Below are 15,195 nucleotides of genomic sequence, written 5' to 3' on the forward strand. Positions count from 1 at the left end.
CTTGGGCCAGCAGAACTTCCTGCAGATCGCCGGGGAGTAGGTGCCCTGGATAGGGAAGGGATGGGACTACTGTGCTCAGCGCAGACTGAACACTGGACCCCGCCCGGCTGCGCCCAGATCCCTGCTCTGTTGCTTTTGGCTGTGGGGCCTCGGGTAGGTGGGTAAGCCTCTGAGCCTCAGGATCCTCATCTGTAAAGTGATGCACCTATCTCCCAGGGCGGGGTGGGTGACGTGTTTCACGCTGTGCAGGGCACACGGGCACGCACTGAGGGAGCCCTCTGCCCCACTGCAATGGAGATGCCTGCCTTTTCTAGGGCTGCCCTAACAAATTACAAAACTGCATGGCTTAAGACACACAAATTTCTTCTCTCAGTTTAGGAGGCCAGAAGTCTGAAGTTAAGTGTTGACAGGGTTGGTTCCTTCTGGAAGCTCTGAGGGAGAATGCGTTCCATGCCCGTCTCTCAGCTTCTGGTGGTTTCCCACAGTCTTTGGTGTTCCTTGGTCTATAGCTGCATCACCCCAATCTCTGCCTCCACCTTCACATGTCTTCTCTGTGTCCTCTCCTCTTATAAAGACACCAGTCACATTGGATATCATCTCGATATCCTTAACTAGTTATACCTGCAAGGACCCTATTTGCAAATAAGGTCACATTCTGAGGTTCTGAGTGGACGTTAATTTCGGAGGGGGTACTATCTAAGCCAGTACAGTAGATAATGTCTGTGAAATCATGTCATAGCTGTGAAATGCGGTACAAAACGAGATGTGGTCAGGGAGGTGGGCAGGGGCGTAGGATGGCGCCAGGTGGGGCCAGGCTCTGACCACCTCTCTCCGTGCAGGACTACCTCTTGAAGATCATCGACACGCCCGGGCTGCTGAAGCCAGAACAAGTCAGTGCCCTCTTTGGGAACATAGAAAACATCTACGCACTGAACAGGTGTGTAAGTGGGCCTGACATGTGCCATGTTCTGCCTGTGAAGTCCATCTTGGGGGCCGGGGGAGCCCTGAATGTCCCTGGTCTTAGAGGCTGTGACATGTGGGCCCAGGGCCTGATCTCTGAGGGTGCAGAGAGGCGGTTCCTCCCTGTACAACCGTATAGTTAGCACTTGCAGGAGAGGGCACCAGTTGGGTCCACGTGCCCTGGGGCACATGTGCTTCCTGTCAGATGGGGGAGATAATTTGAGGCCATGTGCTTGAGGCCATGTGTGTGTTGGGTCCAGCCTGGGCCAGCACCCTCTCAGGGGACCGCTGGACCTTGCACGTGATGTACTTCCCTCTGGGTGGCCCCTTTGTTCCTGTCATCTTCATCCTCCACTTGCATCTCTCTTAATTTCTTCTCCACCTTTCCACTGACCCCATGGGAAGTCAGGGCTCCTTGGAGATGATGTGACCCATTAGGGGTAGTACAAACCAGGCAAGACGCAATGGGGGAGACTGAGCAAGGCCTGGCGAGGGGCTGCCTCAGGGTGGAGGGGCTCCTCCAGGGCCCGGGTGTGCTGCCTAGGCCCACAGACTCCCCAGGGAAAGGGCACTGGTTGGAAGGAACAGAGTTTGAGGGGATATCATTGATAGGAAGAACCTTACCCCAGGCCTTTCAACAAGGCAGAGGAACCTCCTGCTGTGCGAGCCAGAGAAGTCCGGGAGGGCAGGCCAGGCCAGGCGAGACTTAGGCTGATGGTGGGGGTTGAGAAAAGAGGAGGCAGGGGGAAGCACCACTTCTAGGGGTTTCTGTAGTGCCCCCGTCTATGAACAAGGGTGCAGGACTTACCCTGTCTCTCACCCTTTCCCTCATCCTTCTGAACTGGGGCTTTGGTTCCTTTGTGAATCCCCTCTCCCTCCTCTTCGCCCTTTAATCTCTGCTTTTGTGTGTTTGACTCCTGCCTGCAGAGGAGCTGTGTGCCCTCCCGAGGTGGGTACTGGTGTTTCTCTCCCTCTCCCCTTGCTGAGCACAGCATGTGGTTGCTGACATGGCAGGGCTCACCCTGAGGGTGGAAGCCCCACTCTTTGGCGTGACACCAGGGCTGGCTGTGTGTCTGGGCACCAGGAGCTTGGGGAGGGGGTGTGTTGCTGGCCATAGAGGCTGAGTCATCTGGGGTCTGATGAGCACTCTCCCCTCACCCAGCCAGCTACTCAGAGACCTGGACAGCTGCAATAGTGACCCCGTGGCTGTGGCCAGCTGCTTTGTGGAAAGGGTAAGAAGGGCTGGGTCCTTGCCCCCTTGTCCTGCCTTGCTGGCTCAGAGGGACAGAAACTCCCAGCTTAAGAGGACATCTGAGTGCTGGGGACCCCTTTCCAGGGGAAGTGCCAAGCACCCTGCTTCAAATGAGAAGGGCGTTCTGGGGTGGAGTCAGGGGCTGCTGGGGAGATGGGATGTCCTACACAGGTGGGCACAAAGATGCAGCTGCAGACACTCGGGGGAGAGGGGCAGAGTGTGCTCCGGGGGCCAGGAGCCTGTCTTTGGTACAACCCAGTCAACTGAAGTCACTATTTTTGGTCTCTTCTCAGAGCCAGGAGTTTGATATCTACACCCAGTACTGCAACAACTACCCCAAGTGAGTAATTGGGTGGAGAGGGGTGGCAGAGCCATTGGTGAGTCTGGAGAACCCATCGCCCCATCCAGGCCTCCCTAGTCAGTGACAGCCCCTTCCGCCCGCAGCTCGGTGGCAGCCCTGACGGAGTGCATGCGGGACAAGCAGCAGGCCAAGTTCTTCCGGGACCGGCAGGAGCTGCTGCAGCACTCACTGCCCTTGGGCTCCTACCTGCTGAAGCCTGTGCAGCGCATCCTCAAGTACCACCTGCTGCTCCAGGTAGCCCAGGGGGCCTCCCGAGTATGTAGGTGGCTGGGGGGGGGGGTGTTCAGGGCCCTTGAGCCTGGGTTCCCTATGCCTGTATCCCACACAGGAAATTGCAAAACATTTTGATGAAGAAGAGGATGGCTTTGAGGTGGTAGAGGATGCCATTGACACCATGACCTGTGTGGCCTGGTACATCAACGACATGAAGAGGAGGCACGAGCATGCAGTCCGGCTCCAGGTGCTCCGGGGCTGGTGGCTGGAGGGACACACAGGGGTGGTCGGCAGGGGCCATGGGGCTTGGGAGAGGGAGTGTGGCTGCCTTGCTGTGTTGAGCTCAGGGGTGGTGGCTGTGTGGGGTGGGCTTCTCTGGAGGGACCCTTGTGACAGCATGTCCCTGGGGGACCTAGGTGGTGGCTGGGTCTACAGGAACCTCCTGAGGCCCCATGCGGTCCCTGTAGGGTCATGAGCAGCCTGACCCTGGGGGTCGGGACTTCTCTGCTGCAGGAGATTCAGTCGCTGCTTATCAACTGGAAGGGGCCAGACCTGACCATCTATGGGGAGCTCGTCCTGGAGGGCACGTTCCGTGTGCACCGCGTGCGCAACGAGAGGACCTTCTTCCTCTTTGACAAAGCGCTGCTTATCACCAAGAAGCGGGGCGATCACTTTGTCTACAAGGGTCACATCCCGGTAACCAGGCTGCTGCCGTCTCCTCTGCCCTCTTCCCTCTGTCCCTCCCTCCCAGTGGCCCAGGCCCCTCTCCTGGCCCTCTTCATCGGCCCCCGGTCAATGTGGATGCAGCTCCATCCTTCGAGAGTACTCTCCCTGCCACCCCAGATGGTCTCAAGGGCTGGAACCCCTGCCCTGGGTACCGCCCAGTCTTGACTGCTCTCCCCCTCTGCCCCAGTGCTCCTCCCTAATGCTGATTGAAAGCACCAGAGATTCCCTGTGCTTCACCGTCACCCACTACAAGCACAGCAAGCAGCAGTACAGCATCCAGGTGAGGAGCAGGTGGGATGCTTGGGCTGGGGACAGAACCTCCTCCTCCACTTGCTTAGCTGTGTGAACCTCAGGTCTCTCTCTGGAAGGTCGGGATCCTGATGGACATCCCTTTAGGCTTGTGCTAAGGAGTCAAGGTGTCCTCACAGGGCTCCAGCACAGCCCCTCCTTCCCCCTCTGCCCATCTTGGCGGAAGCATGGTCCCCCCGGATTGCTTCGGGCCTGTGATTGTAACCCTGGCTCCCTCTCTCTTGGGTCCTTCCAGGCCAAAACAGTGGAGGAGAAACGGAGCTGGACTCACCACATCAAGAGGCTCATCCTGGAGAATCACCATACCACCATCCCCCAGAAGGTGAGTGCCAGGGTGCCACGGCCGGGCTCCTGATGGGGTGCAGGGAGCCGGTGTCCCTCAGAGGCAGCTCCAGGGGTCCACTGGGGCCTCACCTTCTGGACCTTGGATCCACTGGACAGCAGGGGTCAGTTCAGAGGATGCCATGGGCCTCAGTGCAGCTCTGTGGGGTGTCCCAGTGCAGCAAGAGTGAGTCCCATAGTAACTAGGTGGGTTTCCTTTCCTTCCAGGCCAAGGAAGCCATCCTGGAAATGGATTCCTACTGTAAGTGGAGCCTTTCTGCCTGCTTTGTCCATAATTGTGCACATCTCTGCATCAGGCTGCCTTCTGGGGAAGCTTTGCCTGATACTTATATTCTGGGGAGCAGGGAGGATGGAGAGGCTCCTGTTGTCAAGGGCTGGGGGTCTACTGCAAGACTAGGGGCATGATGCTGCACAGTGGGACTCTGTGCCTGAAGCTCTGATGGAAGAGGAGGGAGCTCTGGAGGCTTCTGGCCCCTGGAGCTGGGGTTGTGGGAGAGGTGCGGTCAGCAGTGGGCAGTGTCTAGGCCAAGGCTGGTGGTTACCCCAAAGGCCTGATTGTCTCTTCTGGGTGCAGATCCCAATCGGTACCGGCATAGCCCAGAGCGGCTGAAGAAGGCTTGGTCCTCCCAGGATGAGGTGTCTACCCACATGCAGCAGGGCCGCCGGCAGTCAGGTAAGGGCAGGGCTCTGTGGGCAGGAGGTCTCTTCACAGGACTCTTGACCAGGCAGGAGATCATCTAGAGCCAGCATCTGGGCTGCCCTCACCTTTCCAGAAATCCTGGGAAAGGGCAGGAGGGAGATTGATGGGCGTGTGCGGGCCATCCTGTCTCTGTGCTCCTGCTGCCTCCACCAGCCACCTCTGGCCCTTATTGCCCACCAGGGACCCTAGGGGTGCTTGTTTGCTCAGGCCTTGGCACCCCTTCTTGGCTCCCCTGTGATCAAAACCTTCCTCCTTAGCCACTCGGAATACTGGGAGTCAGCCAGGAGTGATGCTCAGACATCGTGGATGGTCCCCAGCCCAGTTCTGGAATAGAGAAGAGGCAGGACATGGGGAAAACGAGTTAGACGTCAAGTGGCACCAAATCCAGACGGGAAATATTTACTTTGGGTCTCAGGAAAGAGTTCCATTTTCCTCTTCTGGGTTTTTGTCCATGCCTGGGCCTGCTACCACGTACTTGGATTTATTGGAATGAATCGTCTATTGAAAAAGAGAAAACCTTGCTTTTATTCTTCTCTCCCGTGGTGACAAATGTGTGTGTTTTCACTCTGCCCTTCGTCTGAGGCCCAGGGACAGATTTAGCTTCAGCTGGGTACCTGCCAAATTCGCGGGATGGGAGTTGGGGTGAGAACTGCCTGAGAGTCCCCTGGAGAGAAAGGTTGTAGAGTGACCGGGAACAGTGCCCTTGCTTGGGTCTCCACAGTGTGTTGGTCTTTGGTTGGCCCTGACCCACGGGTCCCCAAAACGACAGTGTGGATTGACCTGTGGGCTTTGGTCTTCTGGAATATGGAGCAGAGCGGTCTCTGGAAAGCGTCTGTGTTTTGTTTTGTTTGGTGTTGCTCTTGAACCCCAGGCCAACTTGCCATGGTCGCTCAAGTTTTACAGTGCCATGTGTTAAAAGGCCCAGATTGGGGGTGTTACTTGGTAAGTCTCCAGCCCTCTTTGTTTCCCTTCGTTTCCTTTCTTCTCCTCGAATTCTCCTCTTCTCTCTCTAACATTCCCCCTTAATTTGCCATAGCTTTGAGTTGGAAACTCCTGGCCTGGGGAAGCATCCAGTCAGTGACGGTGGTGGAAGTGGTAATAGCAGGACCACCTGTGCTAACAGCAGCAGCTCAGCCACAGCTGTCAGAGAGCTCGGGAAATGGGCCATCTTAGAGCTAAAGTTTCCACATGGCTACGATTTTAGCACGGAAACACTAGAAGAGTTGGGTTTTGTTTTCATGTTTTAGTTTTAACCATTACGAAACAGACATCTTTCTAAAATGTGCTTCATACTCCTGAGCCTTTTAAAATAGAGGATGCTGACCACAGCTGAACTTGTCCTCTTCTAGCGTCGGTACATCGCATCCCTGTGCCGTGTGACCTGGGGGAGGAGGGGGTGGGGGTTGCCATAGAGACAGCTGCCTTTGAGGTGTTGTGTCTGTCTTTCCTGAAGAGTGTTGGTTCTCATTGGTCTTGACGTGCTTGCCTGGTCGCCCTTCTTCCCCCTTCTATCTGTGAGAGATCAGTTGACTGAACTTGTGAGAAATGTGTGTAAAAGCAGGCCAGGAAGTTGCTGAGAGGGAGGACGCAGCCCCCTACAGGCGCGTGAGTGTGCGCTCTCAGCCGTCTACTCTGCCTCTGGGCTTTCCTGCTTCTGTTTCCAGAGAGCTGATGGGCCGCTAGTGCGCTAAATGGCTAAGTCAGTGCTCCTGTCGTTATTTGTCACTGACTAAATATTCTTGATTACCAGTTTTAAAATGAAGGAGTAGAGCATTTTATATTTCTCACTTTAAAAACAATTGGATGTTTACTTATACTGATGCAGATAGAGAGAGAGAGAGTGTGTGTGTGTGTGTGTGTGCGCGCGCACGCGTGCGTACGTGTACACGCGCGTCTTAGTAGAAAATAGTTCTTCACTATGCTCCTCTGCCCGGGAACAGCTAAGAGACCTCAATAGACTTTCTTTCTGGCTCCATGTCTATAGTGGGCCTCCCACTTAATGCCAGTTGGTCAAGGGCAGTATGGGCTAAGGCCCAGGCTCTGTAGAGAGGGCTCTTGAGACAATATCCTCGTATCCTTGCCTCCCTGTCTCAGGCCTGTCCCCAGAAAGGCTGGGGTACAAGCTGGTGACACCATCAGCCTAATGGATGTGTTTTGTATCCTGTCCCCAGAGCCTCATCAGCCCCCGTACAGCCGGGCAACACTCCCCAGCAGGCAGCGAGGCCTCGTAGTGCCAGGCCTTAAGGGCCGCAGAAAGTCGGGTGCGACCTCTGCTTTCCAGCCCGGTGCTGTCAGGGGGCTTGGTGTTAGGTGTAGCTAATGTGCTGATGTGCTCTTGTGGCGAGGGTGGGGCTTGAGGTGGCACCAGGGACCTCCAGAGACCAGAGACGTGGCTAGTTGGTCTCAAGGGGGCAGCATGGGGCTCTGGCTGCAGAATCGAGGGCCCTGGGTACCGTGTGCTAATGCGGGGATGGCGGGCAGTGCTGCTCCTGGGGGATGGCCGGCAGGGGCTGGCGGGAGTGGCCTGGGCCCTGTGGGGTAGATGCTAGGGCAGCCTCACTGAGGCCCTAGGGCTGCAGGGGCCACGCCGGAGTGGACTTTGAGCTGGTGATGGGCTGGTGGTGCTTTGAGCGTGGGATCAGGGCCAGGAATGGCCTGCGCTGACTCTGCCCATTCTCTTTTTCCCCCTCAGAGCCAACCAGACACCTGCTCAGGCAACTCAGTGAGAAAGGTGAGTGGGAGGGCTGGACAGCTGTTCCCGGGGAGCTCTAGAGTGCAGGCAGGAAGGGAAAACAGTAACCCTCGGGTGGAGGTGTCGAGGACACTTTAGAGGGGACTCTGCCTCTATTCGTCCCTGGAACTGGGCCTCACCCCTTGCTAAATGGGGAGGGGGCTTGAACCCTCCCCAACACACATGCCTCACACCCTGTCCTTGGCTAACAGCAGGAGTGAGTGACAGGCACAGGCCTGTGCTGTTCTGCTTCCCGGCCCCTGTTCTGTCAGTCATTCCTTTAAAAGCCCGGGAGACTGGGTGAGGGTTCTAGGAGTAGGAGCCCCCGTGAGGCCTTTTCCGGGGGGCTCTGGGCCTCAGGCGTCTGTAAAGAGGCTCCTCCTCCTGCTTACTGATCTCTCTTCCCCTTCCTCTCGCCCATGTGCTGGGACCTGGTGGTGGTGGCTGCAGCCAGAGCAGCGGGAATGAAGGTAAGGCCAGTGGATGGAGGGGATTGGCTGGACAAGGTGGGTGGGACTGCCTGGTCAGACCCCTGCCCCTTCAGCCCCCATTGTCTTTTCATTCATTTAACAAATAGTTATCAAGTGCCTACTGTGTACTGGATTCTGTCATCAGGGTCACAGAGTTGAATAAGCTGTGGCCCTTGCCCCAGGGACCCTTCTGTACCCTTTTCCCGGAACACCACCATGGTGGTGGCCTGCCCGGCCTGGATCCTCCCTCATTTCTCCCGCTCTCTGGGGCAGGCAGGCCTCCCTGGGTCTGGGTTCCTGACCAGGCACCAGTCCCGGCTTTCCCAGGTCCCAGCTTCCCACCTTGAGAACCCCCGTCCTCACTGGGCCCCAGTGGAGACCAGGGGTTGGTGTCTAGATGTGGCTTTCTCTGTGAAGCCTCCCACCCCCAACCGCTGGCAGGAGGAGACGGGGGTTGCCCAGAGGCCAGTCACGAGGGGATCTTGTGCTCTGAACAGCATGCGGGCAGTGCCGGCACTCTCCTGGACTTTGGGCAGCCCGCCCATCCTCGGGGCCTGCAGCCGGAGGCTGAAGGGGCTGCCCAGGAGGAGCAGGAGGAAGAGGAGGAGGAGGTGGTGGAGGAGGAGGAGGAGGAGGAGGAGGAGCAGGCCTTTCAGGTCTCTCTGGAGGACCTGGCAGGGCATGAAGGCAGCGAGAAGGGGGCCAGGCCGGAGCCCCCAGGCTCGGAGGAGGAGGAGGAGGAGAGCCTGGCAGTGGCGGAGCAGGTAGCCGACTTTGCCAGCTCCCTGCTGGCCGCCCTCCACTGCTGGCACTATCGGGCCAACGCTTTACTTTTCTCCCGGGGCGCTATGGTGAGGTGTCTCTTTGATCTCCCCTCCTCCTTGCATGTTCCCTGGCATGTGCATGCCCATCCAATTGTCCCCTCCGCTGCCCTCCCCTCTCCTCTGTCCTTGTTCCTTTACTCCTACAACCAGCACTTCTTAATCCGTTGCTCACTGTCACACCCTGGTGAGCCCCTGGCATGCGCTGTTCCAGTACTGGACTCTAACCAGTATACTACTCGATCAGCATGACTAATGGAGTGGGAGTGGTGGAGAAGGTGGGAAGCCAGCACACAGAGGGGCTGGAAGGGTCTAGCAAGTTTACTTTTCCAAGGCTGCATGCCTGGCAGGGATTTCTGTGTCCCCACACCTGGCAGTTCAGGTTGACTCTGGAGTGGCTCACATCCAGGGCTAGCTCTTAGTGCAGCCCAGCCCCCTTGGGGCTCAGGAGGTGCTGCCCATGTGGGATGCAGAAGGGACCAGCTCCCAGTCGTCCCCGGAGCTGACGACTGCCTTCTGCTTGCTGCAGGCAAAGGGGCGCAGGGAGTCTGAAGGCTCCAAGAGCTGCAGAAGCCCCAGCGGTCGCTCTCCAACCCGTGCTGAGAAGCGCATGAGCTTTGAGTCGGCCTCCTCCTTGCCAGAGGTGAGTGGCCAGCAGTGGAAGGGGATGGTGCAGAGGTGCCGGGAGCAGATCTTCAGGTCTGCAGGTGGGGCTTTCAGGCATGAGCTCTCCCGTTGGGCCTGTGGGGACAGGAATTCCCCGCTCCCAAGGACTCTCGTTCCTTCAGGAGGCCTGTCTGGCCTATGGGCACATCGGAGCAGACGGCCCTTTCTGTGGATTAGAAGAAGGTCCCCTCCCTTTGCGTAGTCTCCCTTGCCAAGGGGCACAGTTAGTGGCAGTGGCCAGATTTTAGATCCCCTTGCTGCCTTGTGGAGGCATAAGGCCCTGCCCCTGCCAGCACGCCAGACTTTCAGATCATGCCTGTGCCCGCCTGAGCAAAGGGGCAGGGTGGTGATGTCTACTGGACGCCTCCTACATGTCTGATGGTTTATTTCTTCCTTCCATTCCCTGCAATGGCTTTACCAGGGAGAATATGCCTGACATCAGGCAGCTCCTGAGGGGCAGAGCTGAGTTCACACTTGGGTCTGTGACTCAGACGCCCACCTTCCTCTTCCTGCCACCCGACACTGCCTGTGGGTCGTGTGGAACAGAGTCCTTTGCTTTCTCAAAGGTACAAGAGAAAGTTCATGAGGCCTAGACCACAGGGTGGGCCTCGCAGCCAGGACAAGACTGAGAAACCTGATGACATTGGATAAGAGTCTGACGTCCAATGATAATAGAATGTGAGCTACATGTGCAACTTTGAATTTTCTAGTAGCCATGTTAAAAAATTATTTAACCCAGTATATCTAAACTATTATCATTTCAACATGTGATCAATATAAAAAGCTACTAATGAGATGTTTTATACTTTTTTCTAATGAGGTTTTTGCAGTCTGGTGTGCATTTTACCCTTACAACTGTTCTCAGTTGGACTAGCCACTTTTCAGGTGCTTGGAAGCCACATGTGGTGGTGGCTACTGTGTTGGACAGTGCAGGCCGAGGTCGTGGGTCCTGCTCTGCACATTCTAGACTAGAATACTCAGAGTCAGCTCTGACTCCTCAGAGCACGGAGGGTTGGCTCTTGTCTTCTCTCTAAAGACCCCTCTGGAAAGTTGCCTATACTGGCCAGTTTTATGGGTTAAATGACCTTCAAGGTGGTCAAGAGGGAGTTCTCAGATTTGCTTCCTTCCTCGCCCAACTCCTGGGCACATGCAGAGTCGTGCACAGGGCCGGAGGCTGGCTGGTAGGAGCCAAATCCCCAACTTTGCCCTGATAGGATTCTAGCATGTGGTCCCATCGCCCTCTGGACCCTGATCCACGCAGGAGGCCCTGGCCCCTCCAGGAAGTTGGAGTGGCCTCTCATGTTGCTCAGGCCTGGGTTTGAACCCAGAACAACCCCCATGTGGGAAGCCTCTAGGGCTTTAGGGAGCTGCCACTCCATCAGGCAGGGGAGTCCTGGTGCCACACCTGTGCCTGGTGTGTATGTTCCCACCTTGTCCCTATAGCTCCCAGGCTGCCATTGACAGGTGCCACTACTCTACTCCATCCTAGTATTTTCCTTGGGTTTGAGGACATGGGCCCAGCACCCCAGCTGCAGGGTGACTCAGGGACATCATCACGCTCTTCTCCCTGAGCTCCTGTTGCCCACTCTTGAGTTGAGCTCATTGGTTGCATTCGGTCCTAAACCACAGCCCTCTCACTAGACTTTGAGCAGGCTGTGCTGCCCCTCATCCCCTCATCCATCATGAGGGAGGTTTTTGGCTCATGAGCTGTCTGTGCTGTCCCAGGTTGAGCCAGACCCTGAGTCTGGGACAGAGCAGGAGGTGTTTGCCACTGTGGAAGGTCCCAGCACCGAGGAGATGCCCTCAGACTCAGAGTCTCCAGAAGTCCTGGATGCACAGCTTGACGTCCATCAGGAGCTGCTGGGGCTGGACCACCCAGGTGGCATAGTGGACTTCGTGGTGGCTGAGAGCACTGAGGACCTTAAGGCCCTGAGCAGTGAGGAGGAGGAGGAGGAGCCCGAGAGCCTCCTGCCCCCCTCTGTGTTGGACCAGGCCAGTGTCATTGCTGAGCGGTTCGTCAGCAGCTTCTCTCGGCGGAGCAGCCTGGCGCTGGAGGACAGCAAGTCAAGTGGCTTCGGGACCCCGAGACTCACCAGCCGGAGCAGCAGTGTGCTCAGCCTAGAGGGCAGCGAGAAGGGCCTGGCCCGAGGTGGTAGCACCTCAGACCCCCTCGGCTCTCAGCTCCCCCAGGAAGTCGACACTACTGTGGGGGCGGCCATGGAGAGCGGCCCTTCTGTCAATGGGACACAGCCCCCAAGCCCAGGCTGCCCAGTGGAGCCAGACAAGTCTTCCTGCAAGAAGAAGGAATCTATGCTCTCCACCCGAGACCGGCTGTTGCTGGACAAAATCAAGAGCTACTACGAAAACGCAGAGCATCATGATGCGGGTTTTAGCATCCGGCGCCGGGAGAGCCTTTCCTACATCCCCAAAGGGCTGGTGAGAAACTCTGTCTCCAGGTTCAACAGCCTTCCCAAGCCGGACCCGGAGCCAGTGGCTCCGCTGGGCCACAAGAGACAGGCAGGCTCCCGGCCGGCTTCGTGGGCCCTGTTTGACCTCCCAGGACCAGGCGAGGCGGGCGCTGGGGAGCCAGCTCCTATCACAGATGCTGAGTTCCGCCCATCTTCAGAAATTGTTAAGATCTGGGAGGGAATGGAGTCTTCTGGGGGGAGCCCTCGGAAGGGGCCAGGCCAAGGCCAGGCCAATGGCTTTGACCTGCACGAGCCACTCTTCATCCTGGAGGAGCATGAGCTGGGGGCCATCACCGAGGAGTCAGCCACTGCCTCACCGGAGAGTGTCTCCCCGACTGAGCGGCCCAGCCCGGCCCACCTGGCGCGGGAGCTGAAGGAGCTGGTGAAGGAGCTGAGCAATGGCACCCAGGGGGAGCTGGTGGCCCCATTGCACCCCCGCATTGTGCAGCTCTCCCACGTGATGGACAGCCGCGTGAGCGAGCGAGTCAAGAACAAAGTCTACCAGCTGGCCCGCCAGTACAGTCTCCGGATCAAGAGCAAGTCAGTGACGGCCAGACCGCCACTGCAGTGGGAGAAGGCGGCTGCCACCGTTCCCCGCCTGCAGGAGGAGGCTGGAGCGCCGTCAGGTGGCTCAGGTACAGTGATTGGGGCAGGGGGTGGGCCCTTCCCTCAAATCTGGGGCAGAAGAGCCTTTTAGGAGCCAGTTGGCTCCTGTGGGAAAGTGACCCCTAAGAAACCAAAGAGAGGGCTGGACCCCACACTGAGGGCGGGGGTGTGCCCTGGCAGCTGGTCTAATGCCCCAAGGCCGAGCGTGCAGCCTGGCTGAGCCCTTCTTGTGGAGCAGAGGCCTCGGAGGAAGCGTGGCCATGTGCCCCTCTTTTCCAGGATAGCAGAAGCTCTCATCTCTTCCTTTGACTCCCATTGTCTCCCTTTGTCCCCCGCCTTTTCTTCATTCTTCCTGTTTCCTTTTGATAAACGGGGCCGTGGATGGTCAATGAGATTTCTCTTCCGTCACACCCCAAATCCCACCCACCACCTTGCCTGGAAAGTGAGTCGGAGACGGTCGAGCCCGCCCCGCTCCCGCCCAGTGATTCAGGCCGCTCTCTCTCCTCACAGGTAGGAGAAAGCCGGTGCTGTCCCTCCTCAACCCCGAGCAGCCGACGACAGGCCAGGAGCCCAGCCCGCCCAAGCCCTGCTCTGCCGGGGAGACGTCGCCACGGCGCTTCTCCTGCAGCCCCTCTGCTGCCAGCCCAAGGACCCCCTCCTCTGGTGTCCGGCCCTCCTCGAGAAGCCCCCTCAGCCCCTTCAATACTGAGACCTTCCACTGGCCTGACGTGCGGGAGCTCTGCTCCAAGTACGCCTCCTACGACGAGTCACTCCAGGCTGAGGGCAGCCGGCCCCGCGGCCCGCCCGTCTACCGCAGCCGCTCGGTGCCCGAGAGCATAGTGGAGCCGCCTCTGCCGGGCAGGGCGGGCCGCTGCAGCAGCCTGAGCTCCCAGAGGGCCCGCGCAGGCCTGGAGGCCGCCCAGCTGCAGCCTCCTGGGGCGCTGCCCCCAGGCGGGCCGGCCGCAGAGGGGGCCCTGTACGTGACCGCAGACCTCACCCTGGACAACAACCGGCGGGTGATTGTCATGGAGAAGGGGCCCCTGCCCCAGCCCCCTGTGGGGCTGGAGGACGGCGGTGGGCACGGACCAAGCCTGCCAGCGGCCAGGGTGGGGCAGGGCCAGGATTTCCAGGAGTCTGCAGAGTATCGGCCAAAGGAAGAGGGTCCCAGGGACCCAGCGGACCCCAGCCAGCAGGGGAGAGTGAGAAACCTGCGGGAGAAATTCCAGGCCTTGAACTCCGTAGGTTGACTCTGAGTCCTGGGGGACAGAGGAGCCGTGCCGGGGACAGGGAGGACCTGGCATGCTTCCCACCCGGGCGCCCACCAGCCCTTGGAGGCTGTTCGCCCTGCTCTCCTTGGAGGGATGTGCCGGTGTGCTCGGCGTGTCTTCCCTGCTGTCTGTGAGTGCCTGGGCACCGCCCTGGGCTCCCGGCGACTTTCCACAGGCCCAGGCGAGCCCTCCCTTCCTCTGAGGCCAGTGTGGCCACTTCCCCTGTATATAGTTTTTCTCTTGTAAGAAGCCAAATATTTAAGCTCGCCTCTTCCCAGGGAGAGAAGGCCTTGCTCAGGCCTCCGGCGTCTCCCGACCACTGCCAGACCGAGGTCCCCACCCAGCGGGGACGCAGGAGGGGGCCTGGGGAGGCTTTGCTCCCTGACTGTGCCTCTTCGGATCCAGGAGGAATGAGGCGTATAATTTATTGTTTTCCATTCTGTGGTATGTTAGTGTGCGCATGTGCGTATGTGTGCTTCTGTTGTTGATACCCCTCCCGGGAAGAATGTAATAGACTCAGTTTAGGTACTTTTTTGGGTTGTCTTGCTGACCTTGTGGTTGTCGCTAATGTACACACATTTCATTACTTGCCAATGGTGCAATAACCACTGCTGACCAACCGCCCTGTGTGTGGCCTCCTTCCTGGGGTCTGGCAGGGCTGGGGAGAGTTGACCGTGTCCAGGGATGTCTTAGGGAAGGCAGGACATGGCTGCTGTTGCTTCCACATTTACTCATTTGTCGTCTGTGCTCACGAAGCCTAAGGCACCCAGGTGCTCGTGGGGGAGGCTGGGGCATCAGGAGGTGTGGGAGGGAACTTGTTCTCTGCTATTTCTACTCCCAGGGACTTCTCTACCCTCAGCCTGGTGTCCTGTCTGGGATGGGGTGGGGGGAGCTCCATGCCAGCCTTTAGCTCTTTTCCCCAAGGGCCAAAGTTGGACTGAAAAAAAGGGGGAAGGGTGAATGGAACATTTTTCTAATAGGCAGAAGTCTCCAGTGTCTGGTGCCTTTTACTCTTCTCTCCCTCTCTAGTTCCCAGGAGACGTCAGGAGGCAAGGATTCTAAACTTGGAGTCTAGAAATGTCTTAAGGTGGCTGCAATATTGAGTGAGGAGTACAGGTGCATTTTTTCTGGGACGGATCCTCAGTTTTCATCCCATTCTCAATAGTGTCTTTGATTCATAGGGGGTAGGAATACCTCTCTTTTTGTTTGTTTGGGTTTTCTGCTCTTTCTCCTGGGTGGACCAGCCTTGTTTCACCCCGTCTCTTCTGGCTGGGGCCTGGAGGAGTGCAGCTGCGGGACTAG

The 15,195-nt window shown here is 57.9% G+C and overlaps 1 protein-coding gene across 16 annotated transcripts in view; it reads left to right on the forward strand.

Moving 5' to 3' along the window:
* The window catches only part of PLEKHG3 (pleckstrin homology and RhoGEF domain containing G3), a 62,217-nt gene extending 47,704 nt beyond the window's left edge, over nt 1–14,513 (forward strand). For 5 of the 16 annotated variants that reach the window (XM_070249548.1, XM_070249554.1, XM_023627913.2 and 2 more), the window contains 16 exons: nt 840–937; nt 2,123–2,192; nt 2,506–2,552; nt 2,657–2,807; nt 2,902–3,033; nt 3,300–3,482; nt 3,700–3,792; nt 4,057–4,143; nt 4,371–4,404; nt 4,738–4,836; nt 7,556–7,594; nt 8,045–8,064; nt 8,562–8,828; nt 9,415–9,528; nt 11,277–12,654; nt 13,136–14,513. In XM_070249548.1, the coding sequence (XP_070105649.1) occupies nt 840–937; nt 2,123–2,192; nt 2,506–2,552; nt 2,657–2,807; nt 2,902–3,033; nt 3,300–3,482; nt 3,700–3,792; nt 4,057–4,143; nt 4,371–4,404; nt 4,738–4,836; nt 7,556–7,594; nt 8,045–8,064; nt 8,562–8,828; nt 9,415–9,528; nt 11,277–12,654; nt 13,136–13,872 (3,549 nt within the window). In that variant the 3' untranslated portion in view covers nt 13,873–14,513. Of the gene's footprint in view, nt 1–839; nt 938–2,122; nt 2,193–2,505; nt 2,553–2,656; nt 2,808–2,901; nt 3,034–3,299; nt 3,483–3,699; nt 3,793–4,056; nt 4,144–4,370; nt 4,405–4,737; nt 4,837–7,034; nt 7,125–7,555; nt 7,595–8,044; nt 8,065–8,561; nt 8,916–9,414; nt 9,529–11,276; nt 12,655–13,135 lie in introns of all 16 variants that reach the window. The other 11 variants (XM_023627915.2, XM_023627916.2, XM_023627914.2 and 8 more) reach the window with 5 other exon arrangements.
* Nucleotides 14,514–15,195: the final 682 nt, after the last annotated feature.

The sequence above is a fragment of the Equus caballus genome, chromosome 24 (assembly GCF_041296265.1).
Source record: "Equus caballus isolate H_3958 breed thoroughbred chromosome 24, TB-T2T, whole genome shotgun sequence".
NCBI lineage: Eukaryota > Metazoa > Chordata > Mammalia > Perissodactyla > Equidae > Equus > Equus caballus.